Source organism: Xenopus tropicalis, chromosome 6 (genome assembly GCF_000004195.4).
Source record: "Xenopus tropicalis strain Nigerian chromosome 6, UCB_Xtro_10.0, whole genome shotgun sequence".
Lineage (NCBI taxonomy): Eukaryota > Metazoa > Chordata > Amphibia > Anura > Pipidae > Xenopus > Xenopus tropicalis.
The window spans coordinates 88,300,848-88,316,938 of NC_030682.2; the positions used below are offsets into that span (position 1 = coordinate 88,300,848).

The 16,091-nt window shown below is 37.7% G+C and overlaps 1 protein-coding gene across 4 annotated transcripts in view; it reads left to right on the plus strand.

Annotated features, from left to right (window-relative positions):
• fars2 (phenylalanyl-tRNA synthetase 2, mitochondrial) overlaps window positions 1–16,091 on the plus strand; it is a 203,594-nt gene that overhangs the window by 52,586 nt on the left and 134,917 nt on the right. For 3 of the 4 annotated variants that reach the window (XM_031903828.1, XM_031903829.1, XM_031903830.1), the window contains 2 exons: window positions 4,273–4,432; window positions 13,410–13,541. In XM_031903828.1, the coding sequence (XP_031759688.1) occupies window positions 4,273–4,432; window positions 13,410–13,541 (292 nt within the window). The remainder of the gene's footprint in view (window positions 1–4,272; window positions 4,433–13,409; window positions 13,542–16,091) is intronic. The other variant, XM_031903831.1, reaches the window with a different exon arrangement.

The window sequence follows — 16,091 nt, forward strand, 5'->3', positions numbered from 1 at the left end:
TTAGATGTTGTAATCTTATTACTAGTTTGTGTAGCAGACTTATCACTACCTTTATCCCTCCATAAATCATTCCTGTTGCTCGCTACTGCTCGTTCATATGCAGATTTAATTATATCTGTGCTATAGCCCCTTTCAAGGAAGCGATCCCACAATTGCATAGCTTGATCATGAAAGGTGTCCCATGTTGAACAGATCCGACGCAGGCGTAGAAATTGTCCAACTGAGACACCTCTCTTACAATTTGCTGGATGAGAGCTTTCAAAGTGTAATAAAGTGTTACACGTGATAGGTTTCCTATATAAATCCATGTGTACTCCAATATTAGTGGATGTTAATTGAATATCCAGAAAAGAAATAGTGTGTACATGTGACTCATAAGTAAAAGTAAGACCTCTAACCCTATTGTTACAAAAATTCACAAACTCCTTTAGTGAGACATCATCCCCATCCCAAATACCCAGACAATTGTCTATATAGCGAAAAAAACACACAAGTTGTGACCTATGGGGGTTAGACAATCCAAAGACGTGGAGCCGTTCAAACCATCCCATAAAGAGATTGGCATAGGTAGGGGCAAAGGAAGCACCCGTCGCGGCCCCACGTCTTTGGAGGTAAAACTGCCCATCAAACATAAAATAATTGGAATTAAGTAAAAATTCCATAGATGAAAGAATAAAATCCTTCTGTGTTGAAGGAAACATATTCTCTCTCTCCAGCCAAAATTTTATTGCCTGCAAGCCATATTCATGTTCTATGGATGAGTATAATGACACTACATCCATTGTAAACCATCGATAGGTGGTTTTCCACTCTATTTGTCTCATTCGATTTATGCATATTGTTGTATCTCTCAAATATCTAGGTAGGTATTCCACTATAGGACGTAGTAATTTATCTATATAGCCTGACAATCTCTGACCCAAAGATCCTATGCTGGCTACTATAGGTCGTCCCTTAACATCAGTTAATGATTTATGAACCTTCGGTACAATATGAAAAATTGGAATCACTGGATGTTCACAACTCAAGAATTCACATTCACCTTGAGTCAGCACACCATTCACATACCCTGACTGTAGGAGATCCATTAATCTCTGTTTAAAATTATTAGTAGGGTCACTGTTCAATTGCACATAAGTAACTGTATCACTCAATTGTCTCATCACCTCCTTGAGATAATGGGGGGCATCTAACACAACTACTGATCCCCCCTTATCTGCCTTCTTAATGATTATATTCTGATCTGTACTTAAAGCGGCCAAAGCTTTCCTTTCACCTGGAGTCATATTCTCAGATTTTTTAGTCTTACGCTTCATATTGAACAGATCAATATCTTTCTGTATCAACTTATGAAATATACTAATTTGCTGACTCTTAGAATTCAATTCTAGTCACCACTTGTGACTTTTTCTACTATTTACTAAGTTACATAGTTACATAGGGTTGAAAAAAGACCAGAGTCCATCAAGCTCAACCCATCCAAGTAAACCCAGCACACATACTTATACTTATCAATCTATACACTCACATACATAAACTATATATACAACCACTAATACTAACTGTAGATATTAGTCTCACAATAGCCTTGGATATTCTGCTTGTTCAAAAACTTATCCAGGCCCCTCTTAAAGGCATTAACAGAATCTGCCATTACCACATCACTAGGAAGGGCATTCCACAACCTCACAACCTCATAGCTTAAATCTTCCATTCCCTTTACCAGTTTAGTTGCTCGTCTCTGCACTCTCTCCAGCTCATTAATATCCTCCTTAATGACTGGAGCCCAAAACTGCATCGCATACTCAAGGTGAGGGTTTACCAGGGACCTTTAAAGGCGCAAAATTATGTTTTCATCCCTTGAGTCAATGCCCTTTTTTATACAAGACAGCACTTTATTTGTTTTAGTAGCCACAGAATGACACTGCCTGGAATTAGACAACTTGTTATCTACAAAAAAAACCCTAGATCCTTCTCCATTAAGGATACCCCCTAACAAACTACCATTTACTAGATAGCTTGCATTTATATTATTTCTACCAAAGTGCATAATTTTTCACTTGTCCACATTGAACCTCATTTTCCAGTTTGCTGCCTAGTTTTCCAATTTTGTCAAATCGCTCTGCAAAGCGGCAGTATCCTGCATGGAACTTATAGTTTTGCACAATTTAGTGTTGTCAGCAAAAATAGACACAATACTCTCTTTGCCCACCTCCAGGTCATTAATAAACAAGTTAAAAAGCAAAGGACCAAGGACTGACCCTTGCGGGACTCCACTAACCACACTGGTCCATTTAGAAAATGTTCCATTTACCACCACTCGTAATCTGTCCTTCAGCCAGTTCTCTATCCAATTACAAATATTATGTTCTAGGCCTATATTCCTCAATTTGATCATTAACCTTAACTGTGAGGTACAGTATCAAATGCTTTAGCAAAGTCCAAGTAGATGACATCAACTGCCATTCCAGCATCAAGGTTCCTGCTCACCTCCTCATTAAAGGCGACTAAATGAGTCTGGCAAGATCTGTTACGCAAAAAAACCATGCTGGCACAAACTTATAGTAGTGAACTGCAATGTATTTAAGTACCCTATCCCTTATTACCCCTTCCAAAAGCTTTTACTACTACTGATGTCAGACTAACAGGCCTATAGTTTTCAGGCTGAGAACGGGATCCCTTTTTAAATAACGGCACCTTATTAGCAATTCACCAGTCTCTCAGCACCATGCCAGACCTCAACGAATCCTGAAAAATTAAGTGAAGAGGCTTGGCAATCACAGCGCTAAGCTCGTTTAATACCTTGGGATTCTGGACCTTTGTTTACCTTTGCATCTCTTTTGAATTTCCTCCCGAGTGACTCATGCATCTGTAGCTAAATTACTTGAACTGGGCATATTTAAAGGGAAGCCTTCATTAGCTGGCTCCTCAGATGTATAGACAGATGAAAAATAAAAGTTCAACATTTCTGCTTTTTCCCTGTTCTCATCAACCAACTGACCCCCTCGTGATAATAACGTTCCCACCCCTTTTTGCTTCATTTTGTTACTATTCACATAATTAAAAAATAATTCTTGATTCTTTTTACTTCTAGCTGCAATATCCCTTTCCATCTCTATTTTAGCTTGCCTGATAGCTTTTTTGCTTGCTTTGTTTGCTTCCTTGTACCTGATGAAGGTTTCTGCTTTCCCAGCTAACTTGAATGCTTTAAAAGCACGTTTATTCTTACCAACCTTGACACTAACACTTTTATACAGCCATAAAGGTTTTGCTTTGTGATGCCTCTCCTTGCTTACAAGGGGAATATACTGTTGTGTATACCGTATATACGCGAGTATAAGCCGATCCGAATATAAGCCGAGGTACCTAATTTTACCTAAGAAAACTGGAAAAACTTATTGACTCCAGTATAAGCCTAGGGTGGGAAATGCAGCAGCTACTGCTAAGTTTCAATAATCAAAATAAATACCAATAAAATTACATTAAATGAGGCATCAGTGGGGTATAAGTTTTTAAATATTTATTTAAAAGAAGAACAGTAAACTAGCTCAATCAGCAACCAAGCTAAAACAAAGAGTTAAAATCCTTCAAAACTATATATAGTTTATATGGAATATAAAGTGCAATGTCTAGTGCAGAATGGGACAGGTGTGGATGGTAGATGAAGATGAATTTGGGAGCAGGCCAGGGCACTGGAGGGTCTGGTTGCTGGTGGCCTAATTTGCACACAAAGGACAGAGGGTGCTAGTCTGGAGGGACCCATGGCACCCGACTTGAAAATAAGCCGAGTGTGACTTTTTCAGCACATTTTGGGTGCTGAAAAACTAGGCTTATACTCATAAAGCATTCGTTCTTCTGTCTCTCTGATCAGTTTTCTGAAGTATTCGGAGTGACTTATTTTAAACCTGACAAACGGAGGACTTTCTATATGGCTAAATCATCATGTCCAGGCATTCCCCTTTTTCCTGTTGGATCATTTCATTGGTTTCACTGTAACCAGCTGCATAAATTGAAAGGTCATTGGTGAATTTCTCCCTTGCAATGGCATAGGCAAACAGCCTCAGCCCCCCCAGCACAGGGTCTGTGCAGAAGTAAAGGATCAGCATAGGGGATGATTCTGAGGTGAAATATTTTTTGTTAACTATGTTTATGACAAAGATTGTTCTATTAATGAGAACTGTTAGATTTGTTAATGTTTTACAAATTTGAACAACCCCTTTAACATATACATTATCCTACAAATAGTTAAACCTGACTTTTCCTTTTTTACAGTTATTTGCTGAAGTTGAATGTAAGGATTCTTGCCATTTGTTTGAAAATGGTTTCCGCACAACTAACAAACAAGAGTCTCATACTTTGGAGGCAGTGAAACTTGTTGAGTTCCGACTAAAACAAACTCTCTCCAAGCTCATAGCTCATCTGTTTGGTGAAGGTAAGTAACTTTCTATAGGTGATAGGAAGACAATCTATTACTTGAGGGTTTCTATGCTAAATCTGTATATAGTACATTATCAGATTATATTGGTACATTATGTTTTTTTTTTAATAAAATAGTTTTCAAGATTTTCTCTGTAATAGACTGTAAATGCATTTTAATATTTGATATAGGTTTAATTACCCAATATAAACAGCAGCTCCCTCTTCTGCAGTTTTGCTGTGTGAATATAACAGGTATAATTGCATTTACGTTTACATTAGCTTTTTTTTTTAGAGAGGCATAATGTGCCCTCTCATAGGCTTGAAAAGCTGTAGCAGCTTATATTGAAAAAAAAACATACACAATTATCCATTATTTTAAATTTAACCAGAAAGCTGATGCTGCCTTCAGTCTTGAAAGTCTGTAATACAGCTTTATCAGATAGCCTCTTATAGCCCTAGTTGCACAGTTATATTCATTGCCCAGTTAACTACTGTGATTTTGTGCCAGCATGGTTTTATGTGCAATAGATCTTACCAGACAAATGTTATCGCTTTCTATAAGGTGAGCAAAAACCTAGACCTTGAGGTTGCAGTGGATGTAATCTACTTTTGCTAAAACATTTGAAACAGTACTACACAGAAACATACTGATTAAATTAAAAGGGACCTGTCTCCTCAGGAAATAATTCTAAAATCTTTTCTATTGTGCTTTTCAGGCAAAATAAACTTGACTTACACTATATAACTTATATAAATCTTATTTCCTTCATTCATGGAATTCACAAACACAGCAAGTAGGCAGTTGCCATTTAGTTATTAAAGCACAAAAAAAGGTTTCAATTTAATCACATATACGTATACACGTATAATAAAGAGACCTCTTGCCTGTACATTTTCGCCAAATTTATTTTTTAAAATATTGATCCTCTCCCTCACACTCACCTTTCAAAGTTGGCATTTTTCCCCCTCTGTCTCCGCCACCAGTTATGTTTAGTGACATCATAAACATGGCTTTGAGAAGGGAAATGCGCATGCGCCAAGCTTCCTTCCCCTAGACGTGAACATATTTAAGACTCTTGGGCACTGTTACAAATTGAAATAGCGCACAAACTTCAGTAAACATTTACTCCTTTATTTTTATTAGCAAATGCATTGGGCAGTGAGAGAGAGTGTGTTTTTAAAGTGGCACAATCAGGTGCTCAGCTAGTAATAAAAGTACATTAACAGTAATGATGTGTGGGTCGAGAAGAACTCTTTGCTGTGGCGATCACATCTCTCCCTCTCTGCCTTCACTGTGGCGTTCTGCTTGCCTGCCTGTTTGGGAGGAAGAGTGCGCGGAGCTATTTCAGAATGAGCAGCTGAGGATCTGCTTTAGTGCTCCCTGTGGTATCTGTGAAGCACCTCTACATCTGCCCCACCATATCTCTGTTAACCCTCATATTTCTTGCCTGATCCAAGCTGCTATGTTCTGAAAAGTTAAAAACTGATCTCTTTTCCCTACTGCAATGTGTTTAATGTTTCTATTGATGTGTGTTATTAGGCAACAATTATATAGCTGGCTTTGCATTTATCCTGATGTGTTTTCTGTGGGCATTGAATTTAAAGTTGGCATTACATATATATTCCTTTGTGTTCTGTGGGCATTACAAATGAAATTTGCACTATGTACTACAGAAGTGGCTGTACATACTGCTGCATAACAGATTTGTAAATTTGGGTCTCAAAGAGCACCACACAGATCAGACATTTTAGGGGCAATCTGGAGGGCAGTTATCAAACTTGGGTTTGAATAATGGTAAGGTAATGGTAAGGTGGGTGGCAGAATACCTTGGCCCAGTCCTGCGGTCCCTCAGTCATTATTCCAGGAATGAGCTGAGCTCTCACGGTAAGATGAACATTTGATGGCCTAATGGTGGTGTGAGTTAGCAACCAGGAGGCTTAGTATACAGGTGGCTGATCAATTTTCTTTTTTTTTTTAACTTAAAATTTTTTATTGATTATTTCAGGCATACAGAAATAACAAGATATAACATTTGCAAAACAATTGCTTATAACCGTGAGCTTTTAGAAGCAGGAGTTATTGCAGTAGTAGCTTGTCGTCATATTGATGCTTGGGATTAAGCTAAAATTAGCAAATGAAGCCTGTGCATAGATATAAATCATTGGTCTAACTTAAGAAGAAAAAAAAGAAAAATGTACATACATGTATCTTGAAAATTACAATTATGTATCAAAACCTTAAGTAGGGAACTAAAGGAGACCCAGTACCTTGGGGGGGGAAAAAAAGAATGTGGTATCAGTTGTATCTCAGGTTGACTCAGTATATTGGTTTGGGATGGCATCTCCTCGTCCAAGTGGGTTAGTAATATAATAGTCCCATCTGGACCAAACCTTTTCCCAGTTTTCTTGGGACCCTCTAATGTTAGCGGTCATATATTCCATTTCCCTCATATCTTTCACCTTGATTAATATATATTTTAATTTGGGAGGGTGCGGATTTTTCCATTGTGACGTAATAGCCAGCCTAGATGCTGTTAGAATATAGTTTACAAGTCGCTGTTCTGACAAGGTGTTATCAGGGATTGGTTTACCCACTAGTGTTGTATAAATGTCTAGGTTGATGTCCCTTAATAAAACCTGAGATAGTAGCTTTTCTACTTCTTTCCATAATGATACAATTTTAGGACATAGCCATAGTATGTGTTGTAGGGTACCCATCTGGCCGCCCCCTCTCCAACATAGTGGGGATGTACCCGGGAACATGCGGTTGAGTTTCACAGGAGTGTCATACCAGAAATACATGGATTTATATATGCTTTCTTTCTGCCTGACACATATCACACTTCTCCTTGCATTATCCCAGATTTCTAACCAATCCTCTATTGAAAGAGTAGTAGAGGTGATCTCTTCCCACTTTAGCATATACGAGTGCTTGGGAAAAGGATCTTCGGGCAGTATAGTCAGATTGCTATATATAGTGGAGATCAATGCTCTTTGAGGGAGGCCCCTTATGCACTGCCTCTCGAATGGTGTGGTATACGGGGGGTTCTGATTCTTAGGAAGTCTAGTTTGAATAAAGCGAGAAATCTGGATATATTCAAAGTATTGCGTAGGGAGAATATGAAATTTATCTTGGATCTCTGTAAATGACCATTGTTTGTGTGTTAAAGGGTTTATGAAATCATAAATTCTAAACAGCCCTTGTGTGCCCCATTGTTGTTTAAACCGTTCTGACATACCAGGGGGGAAGGATGGGTTAGCCAAGAGGGGTATTAGCAGGGAGTGTGGGTTGGCTAAACGATATTTGGCTTTACATTGTTTCCAAATTGTCAGGGTAAAGTGCATTGATGATAAAACCATTGGTTGCCCTCTTTCCTTAGTATCCCATAGAAGGGAGTTGGGGTGTATAGGGGATATCCAAAGAGATTCAATTTGTGCCCATTTGCTAGTGGGAATGAATGTAGTCCATCCTAGTATTTGCCACAAATGGGCTGCTTCATAATAAGCAGATATGTGAGGGACAGCTAAACCTCCTTGTGATTTAGAAGCCATCATAACCGTTCTGGCTATTCTATGTCGGCGTTTACCCCATATAAATTTGAAAAAGGATGCTTGGAGATCCTTGAGGGTTGTTTTAGGAACTGTAACCGGGAGGGTCTCGAAAAGGTACAGGAGCTTAGGGAGAATTGTCATTTTGATTGCTGTAATGCGTCCCAACCAGGAGATTGTGTATGTGCTCCATTTGTGAAGGGATGACTTGATGTGTTGGAGTAATGGAGGAAAGTTACTCTGGTAAAGCTGGTTATATGTTTTAGTTAACTGTATGCCTAGATACTTAAGGGAGTGGGTTTTCCACTTGTAGTGAAACTTTGACATCAAGGCTTCTCTGGCTTGAGAAGGGATGTTGAGAGGTAGTGCTTCTGTTTTGTCTACATTTAATTTGTACCCTGAATGTTTACTATACTGTTTTAGGAGGGCATGTAAGTTGGGGAGAGAGATTACCGGGTTGGTTAATGTTAGGAGAACATCATCCGCAAATAATGAGATTACAAACTCCTGGTCCTGAATTTTGAGGCCAGTTATATCTTTATGATTCCTTATAGCTGACGCTAAGGGTTCAATGCTTAGTGCGTAGAGAAGGGGTGACAGGGGGCAACCCTGCCTAGTGCCATTACGAATAAGTATTTGGCCAGGGGAAGCCTCCGGTAGCTTTAGGGTAGCTGTAGGCTCGGAATATAGATTTTTAATGGCCTTAAAAAAGGGTCCCCTTATGCCCATACGCATCAGTAGCTCAAACATATAGTCCCAGTCTAGGCGGTCAAATGCCTTCTCGGCATCCAAACAGTTTGTGTTTTGTTAGCAACATCTATCAAGTTGATTGCTCTGCGTGTGTTATCTCCAGCTTGTCTACCGTAAATGAAGCCCACCTGGTCTGAATTAATACGTTTGGGCATAAGGGGTCCCAGTCTGTTTGCCAGGAGTTTAGTGAAAATTTTAAGGTCTGAATTCAGTAAGGCAATTGGTCTGTAGCTGCTGCAAAGATTTGGGTCCTTGCCTTCTTTGTGCAGGAGGGTAATGTAAGAAGCCAACATAGTGGGTGGGATTGGTCTATCTGTTAGGAATGAATTAAAGAGCTTTGTTAAATGTGGGATGAGTAAGGAGGAAAATTTTTTATAATATGCGTATGGGAAGCCATCTGGGCCGGGGGCCTTGGAGGTGGGGAAAGATTTGATTATATCTTTAACTTCCTCCTCTGTTATTATTTTGTTTAGGGAGTCCACATCCATCTGTGGAAGTGTGGTGTGGATATTTTCTACCAGAGAGGTTTGTCTAGGGCTCATCTCTGTGGATTGTGTGGGAGTTTGGGGGATTGATAGATTATAGAGTTCTGTATAATAATCTTGGAAAGCTATTGCTATCTCCTTTGGTGCAAAAGTTCTTTCCCCATTGGCTTTGTTAACTGAAGTTATGGTTGCATATGCTAATTGCTCCCTAAGTTTTTTGGCTAAAAGTGAGTGAGGTTTATCTCCCCTTTCATAAAATTTCTGACGTGTCCATTTCAGGGCCTTCTCAATATCTCCCGATGCCAGTAGGTTAAGTTCTCTGCGCACCCTAAGGATCTCATTACGTGTCTTACAAGATGGGTGGATGTGTGCTGTATGTTCTAGAAGTTTAAGTTTTTGCTCCAGGGTTGCTGATCAATTTTCATCAGTAACACTTGTGCCAATTAGCCCTTTTTCACTTGTTTGATTGGTTGCAAAGTGAAAGTTTGGGGATTCTTAGAATGTCAGTGGCAGAAAAGAACATATATGGTACATGTGAATTATAAGCCCTATTAGGATCAAGTCCAAGAAATAGCAAATAAGATATTCTCAATACATTCAACAATACACCTTCCTATTACTATATGATCTTAATATAATTGCTGATCTATTTATGAAAACTATACTTAACTCTGCAAATGCTTTAAATCCTCAAAAATGGAAGCCAGCCGATCCTCCAACAATATCTGAATGGAAAAATGTGTTAGAAGATCTTAGGATGATGGAGGAATCTTCTGCCTCAATATAAGGAAATGCATTTTAAATCTTTAAGACCTAGGGTGGAATATATTGAGCAAAGCAAGCTTATTTATTAGTTTAATTAGTTAGATGATTGTACCTCCAGCAAACATCTTACAATACAGTGGATATAAAAAGTCTACACACCCCTGATAAAATGTCAGGTTCCTGTGCTGTACAAAAATGAGACAAAGATAAATCATTTCAGAACTTTTTCCACCTTTAATGTGACCTATAAACTGTACCACTCAATTGAAAAACAAACTAAAATCTTTTAGGTGGAGGGAAGAAAACCAAAAAAACTAAAATAATGTGGTTGCATAAGTATGCACACCCTTAAACTAATACTTTGTTGAAGCACCTTTTGATTTTATTACAGCACTCAGTCTTTTTGGGTATGAGTCTGTCAGCATGGCACATTTTGACTTTGCAAGATTTGCCCACTCTTCATTGCAGAAACACTCCAAATCTGTCAGATTGCGAGAGCATCTCCTGTGCACAGCTCTCTTCAGATCACCCCACAGATTTTCAGATCGGGTTCAGGTCTGGGCTCTGGCTGGGCCATTTCAAAACTTTAATCTTCTTCCGGTGAAATCATTCCTTTATTGATTTGGATGTATGCTTTGGGTCGTTGTCATGCTGAAGAAGAAGAAGCCTGAAAGTTTTGTGCCAATATTGACTGGTATTTGGAAATGTTCATAATTCCCTCTATCTTAACTAAGGCCCCAGTTCCAGCTGAAGAACAGCCCCAAAGCATGATGCCGCCACTACCATGCTTTACTATGGGTATGGTGTTCTTTTGGTGATGAGCAGTATTGTTTTTGCGCCAAACATATTTTTTGGAATTATGGCTAAAAAGTTCATCCTTGGTTTCATCAGACCATAAAGGCTTTCGTCTTGCCACTCTACTCCATAGCCCAGACATACAAAGAATACAGGAGATTGTTGTCACATGTACCCCACAGCCAGTACTTGCCAGATATTCCTGCAGCTCCTTTAATGTTGCTGTAGGCCTCATTGTAGCCTCCCTGACCAGTTTTCTTCTCGTCTTTTCATCAATTGTGGAGGGACGTCCAGTTCTTGGTAATGTCACTGTTGTGCCATATTTTCTCCACTTGATGATGACTGTCTTCACTGTGTTCCATGGTATATCTAATGCCTTGGAAATTCTTTTGTACCCTTCTCCTGACTGATATCTTTTAACAATGAGATTCCTCTGATGCTTTGGAAGCTCTCTGTGGACCATGGCTTTTGCTGTGGGATGCGACTAAAAAAATGTCAGGAAAGACCAACTAGAGCAGCTGAACTTTATTTGGAGTTAATCAGAGGCACTTTAAATGATGGCAGGTGTATGCTGACTCCTATTTAACATGATTTTGAATGTGATTGCTTAATTCTGAACACAGCTACATCCCCATTTAGAAAAGGGTGTGCACACTTATGCAACCACATTATTTTAGTTTTTTTGGTTTTCTTCCCTCCACTTCCCAGTATGATTTTCAATTGAGAGGTACAGTTTATAGGTCACATTAAAGGTGGAATAAGTTCTGAAATGATTTATCTTTGTCTCATTTTTGTACAGCACAGGAAACTGACATTTTACCAGGGGTGTGTAGACTTTTTATATCCACTGTATATGCAAGTTATAAATACAGTTATGAGATCCATAATGTGGAAACCAGTTCTCCAGAAAGCTCCCCTATAGACTTTATTTTTATCAAATAATTTAATTTAAAAAAAAAAATTATGCTAGGTGGAAGTGATGTTATATATGGAGGTGTACTTCTCAGTTGACTCAGTTGAGTCTGGAAATATTATAATAACTGCAATCAAGCAATAATGCAAATATTTTTCTTAGTAAATGTTACAGTGATTTTTGCTTTGGTTATTTTATGTTTAAGTTATATAACCTAGATTTAATAAAAGTTCTGCAAACCTTGATAGTTACATACTTATTAATGTCCCCTGAAAAAAATTCTAAGGCTATTCATTACCATTTTTATTGTTGCTTAGACTGTGAGACACTTTTCCATAGATTTGCCTCAGGGAGTATAGGAATTGGCATAAATGCAGGATAGGCTTGTTCACATTTCAGCTGCTTTGACCTTCAGGAAGTCATCCTTTTTCTGCATGCCTTCAGCTAAAAAAGGTTTAATGTTTCTTTTGTGGCCTGAGCATGTGGGAAAGGCACATTACGATTTTCCAATAAAGTAATTCAAATCCTATTAGTAATATATTCATATCATGAAGAAATATGTTGTAATCATTAAATTTTTCATTTTCAAACATGGAATCATGAATAGTATGCAAACCAAAATAAATAGGGTATTAGAACACAAGTATTTGGGAAACAAGCTTGTCAGGTATTCAAAGCAGTTTTTGAAAGTTAAGTCATTAATGTAATGTTGTAATTAATTAAAAACAACATATTTGCAAATTTAAATGCGCAGTTTCATTTTATGTTGTTAAGATTAAAACACAGGAAGAATAACACAGTAACTGTGGCATGTGCAGAAGGCCAGATACTAGGGATGCACCAAAAACATTGTTTTGGGATTCGGCTGAACCCCAAATCCTTCATGAAAGATTTGGACGAATACCGAACCAAAGCCAACACCTACTTTGCATATGTAAATATGTAAAGAGAACCGCGTATGAAGCGGTGAAATATTTTCAACTTCCGTGTCACATGATTTTAAGGATTCGGTTCTGCCAGGAGCATGGATTCGGCCAATTCCAAATCTTGTTGACAAAAGCAGAATTTTAATTAACATAAAGAAACCTATGCTCATAAGTTGAAATTTGTTAGAGTCTCACCCATAGCATAGATGTGCCCGGGTGCTCATGCCCCAGACCTTCAGCTTGAGGGAGCCATCTAGGAAATCCAAAAAATAAGAAGGCAGGCACTCCGGATATAGATGAAAAAAGTAATCAGCAGTAGCTCAGAAAATGAAGTAAAATCAAAAAAGTGTATTTATACTAACACATAATGCTACAAAGCCTTACGCGTTCCGTACCTACATGGTACTTAATTAAGATAGTACTTAGTTAAGTACCATGTAGGTATGAAACGCGTAAGGCTTTGTAGGATTATGTGTTAGTATAAATAAACTTTTTTTTATTTTACTTCATTTTCTGAGCTACTCTGATTTCTTTTTTCATCTATATCCGGAGTGCCTGCCTCGTTTTTTTTGGATTTCCTAAAAGCAGAATTTTGGCTGATTTCGGAACTGAATTCTGGATTCGGTTCATCCTTACCCTTCTACTTGTCCTGTGATGAACTGGAAGATCCCTGACCCTAACCTTTTAGGCCATAGTAGCCATTAAGAGTTCTCACTTTTTGACAACTGCAGAGGTTAGTAAGTCACTGACTGCCCAATATTGGACTGTCGTTCAACCACTTCTATTTTTTTTTTTTTTTTGTAATAGGTCTGGAAATTAGATGGGTTGACTGCTACTTCCCATTTACACACCCTTCTTTTGAGATGGAGATCAAATTTCAGGGAGAATGGATGGAAGTGCTTGGCTGTGGTGTCATGGAACAGCAGATAGTCAATTCAGGTAAATCTAACTCATTTAAAGTGAGCTTTTACCATTTAAATGTGTTGAAAACCTTTCTGTGTATGTTTCCGGAATGAATGCTTAACCAATAGATATTATATTCTATTAAGTGGCCTGTTAAAGAACCTTAGTATACTGGTGTGGAAACAAAAGAAAGATCCCTGTCCATTCATTGGCTCATGTGACCCAACATGTGCCCTTGATTTGTTTGTGTTCACTGTGAATCATATGATCCCAGGGGCAGCCATTAGTAATTAAGATGGCAATTTAATATTAAGGATTGCCCAATGGTACATTTGTATGAAGCAAGGTTTCACATATGAGCTGTGTTATGTGATATATTTTTTATAGAGACCTGCAGTGTGTGTGGCGGGTATAGATTTCCAAAATTCCAAACAAAATTATGCCAAATACTTCTCATACTTGGGAAGTGGGACTAAATGTGTGAGTGGGATTTTGATTTAAGTAAATAGTATCTGAAACACTTGAGCCTACTGGAGGATATATGTAGAGTGACTTAACATTGATAATATAGTTTTTATCGTCTTAGCAGCTATGCAGATATTATTTCTTTTCTTTTTCCTATTCCCCATTTATAGTTGAATGAATGTAAAGGGTGTGGGGGTTAGGCATTCCTACTGAAACACACCAAGCCTGTAGTGTAATGGCTGCAAAAACCTTTAGACTTCTAACAAGTGCTGTGAAACATAACTATTCATATAAGCATTTTTATAGAAGTTTGCACATGTGAGGGCATTGCTAATGACATAGGTGCTTCGTAGGCACAGCTTTTCTGTTTAATGTGTGCATATATAAGTTGTGGGCTTTTGATTAACATAGCAAATGATAATATGTGTGATACAAAATAAACATGATAGCATAACTAATTGTGATCTGACTAGGCTTAATGAAATGTAACATGGTATGTTCATATTTTTCACATTCCCCCCCATTCTGTATACAGGTATGGGATCCCTTATCCGGAAACCCGTTATCCAGAAAGCTCCGAATTACGGAAAGCCTGTCTCCCATAGACCCCATTTTAATCAAATAATTCTGAATTTTAAAACTGATTTCCTTTTTCTCTGTAGAAAAAAAACAGTACCTTGTAATTGATCCCAACTAAGATATAAATAATCCTTAATGGATGCAAAACAACCCTCTTGGGTTTAATTAATGTTTTATTGATTTTTGAATAGACTTAAGGTGTGGAAATCCAAATTACGGAAAGACCCCTTATACGGAATACCCTTGGTCCCGAGCATTTTGGATAAGGGGTCCTATACCTGCATATGCCTTATATACAGAATATTATTTCTTAGCAGAGCATTTTTAAAATATCTCAAATGAGCACTTCTGGCTAGTATGGCTAAAGTTGGGAGGCTGGGAGAGCAGTACTAGGGTAAGGTCCTACACTAGTCTGTAAAAACAGAAAATCTCTCTTTAGTTAATCTTTTCAGTTGCTTTTTTTCCCTTGTACCTTTTCATATGGGTAAAAATGGGGATTTTCATATTAGAATCTCATTTTATTTTTTTAAATTAAGTGACCCTTCTCAATAGAAATTTTCTGAATATCTACTTTTATTCAAATACCAGTTAATGCAAAGAAACATCATCCAAAATATCTCTCTTTTTCTGTGTGTCTACCTGTCTCAGTCTATCACAGAAAAAAGAGAATTCCAAGCAGCCTTTTCCTTTTTTAAAATCAAGTGCCACAAAATGGACTTTAAACAGCAACTTGTAAACAAAGTGAATGAATAAAACAAAACTGTCAAAATGCTGCTGATGTTTACTTAAAAGTCTTCTTTCAGATGCAGCAATAGCAGCAATACATAATTAAAAGTCTTTAACGTGCTGTCTCATTTTAATGAGCTATGTAGGCACAATAAGGTTATGAGACTGTTTATGTAGAAAGTCTTTCTTTAAAAATTGAGTTCAGATAAAAGTGCATGTCATTCTGAATCCTTACACAACACCTTTGAACAGTAACCTTAGTTGTTTATTGAAAAACTGAAACAAACATGTTATTTTTAATTAGTCTTACAGACAATATATTGTGGGCAACTTGTATTGGCAAATCTATGATCTCTTTCGATGTCACATTTCCAAGTTTATCCTACCATTGCTTTAACTGTAGGGTTGATGAGACACCAGCAAAAAAAAAAAAAATGTAATAATAGTTGCCATTATATCTTAACTGCAAGCACTATATGTGACACACACCCAAGGTTTGTAGAAAAATACGCTATGTATTACATTTACATTGACATTTACATTATAATGTTTAACATTTATCAGTATCTCTAAAAACAAAAGATTTATTGCCCAAATATCAGTTTGAGGTGAGTCCATGTCTCCAAAAATCAGGTAATAACAGTATTAATCGAAAAGATATGGCTTCTAAAACCAGATTGCAAACCCCCCCAAAAAACAAGACTTTCAATCAGTATGTAGATCAGTATGTCAATCACTCTATCTTAGTGCACTTTATAAAGGGCAATCTCTTTACGAAACATGTTCTGCATGTAATAAGCACTTCACGACCTTCTG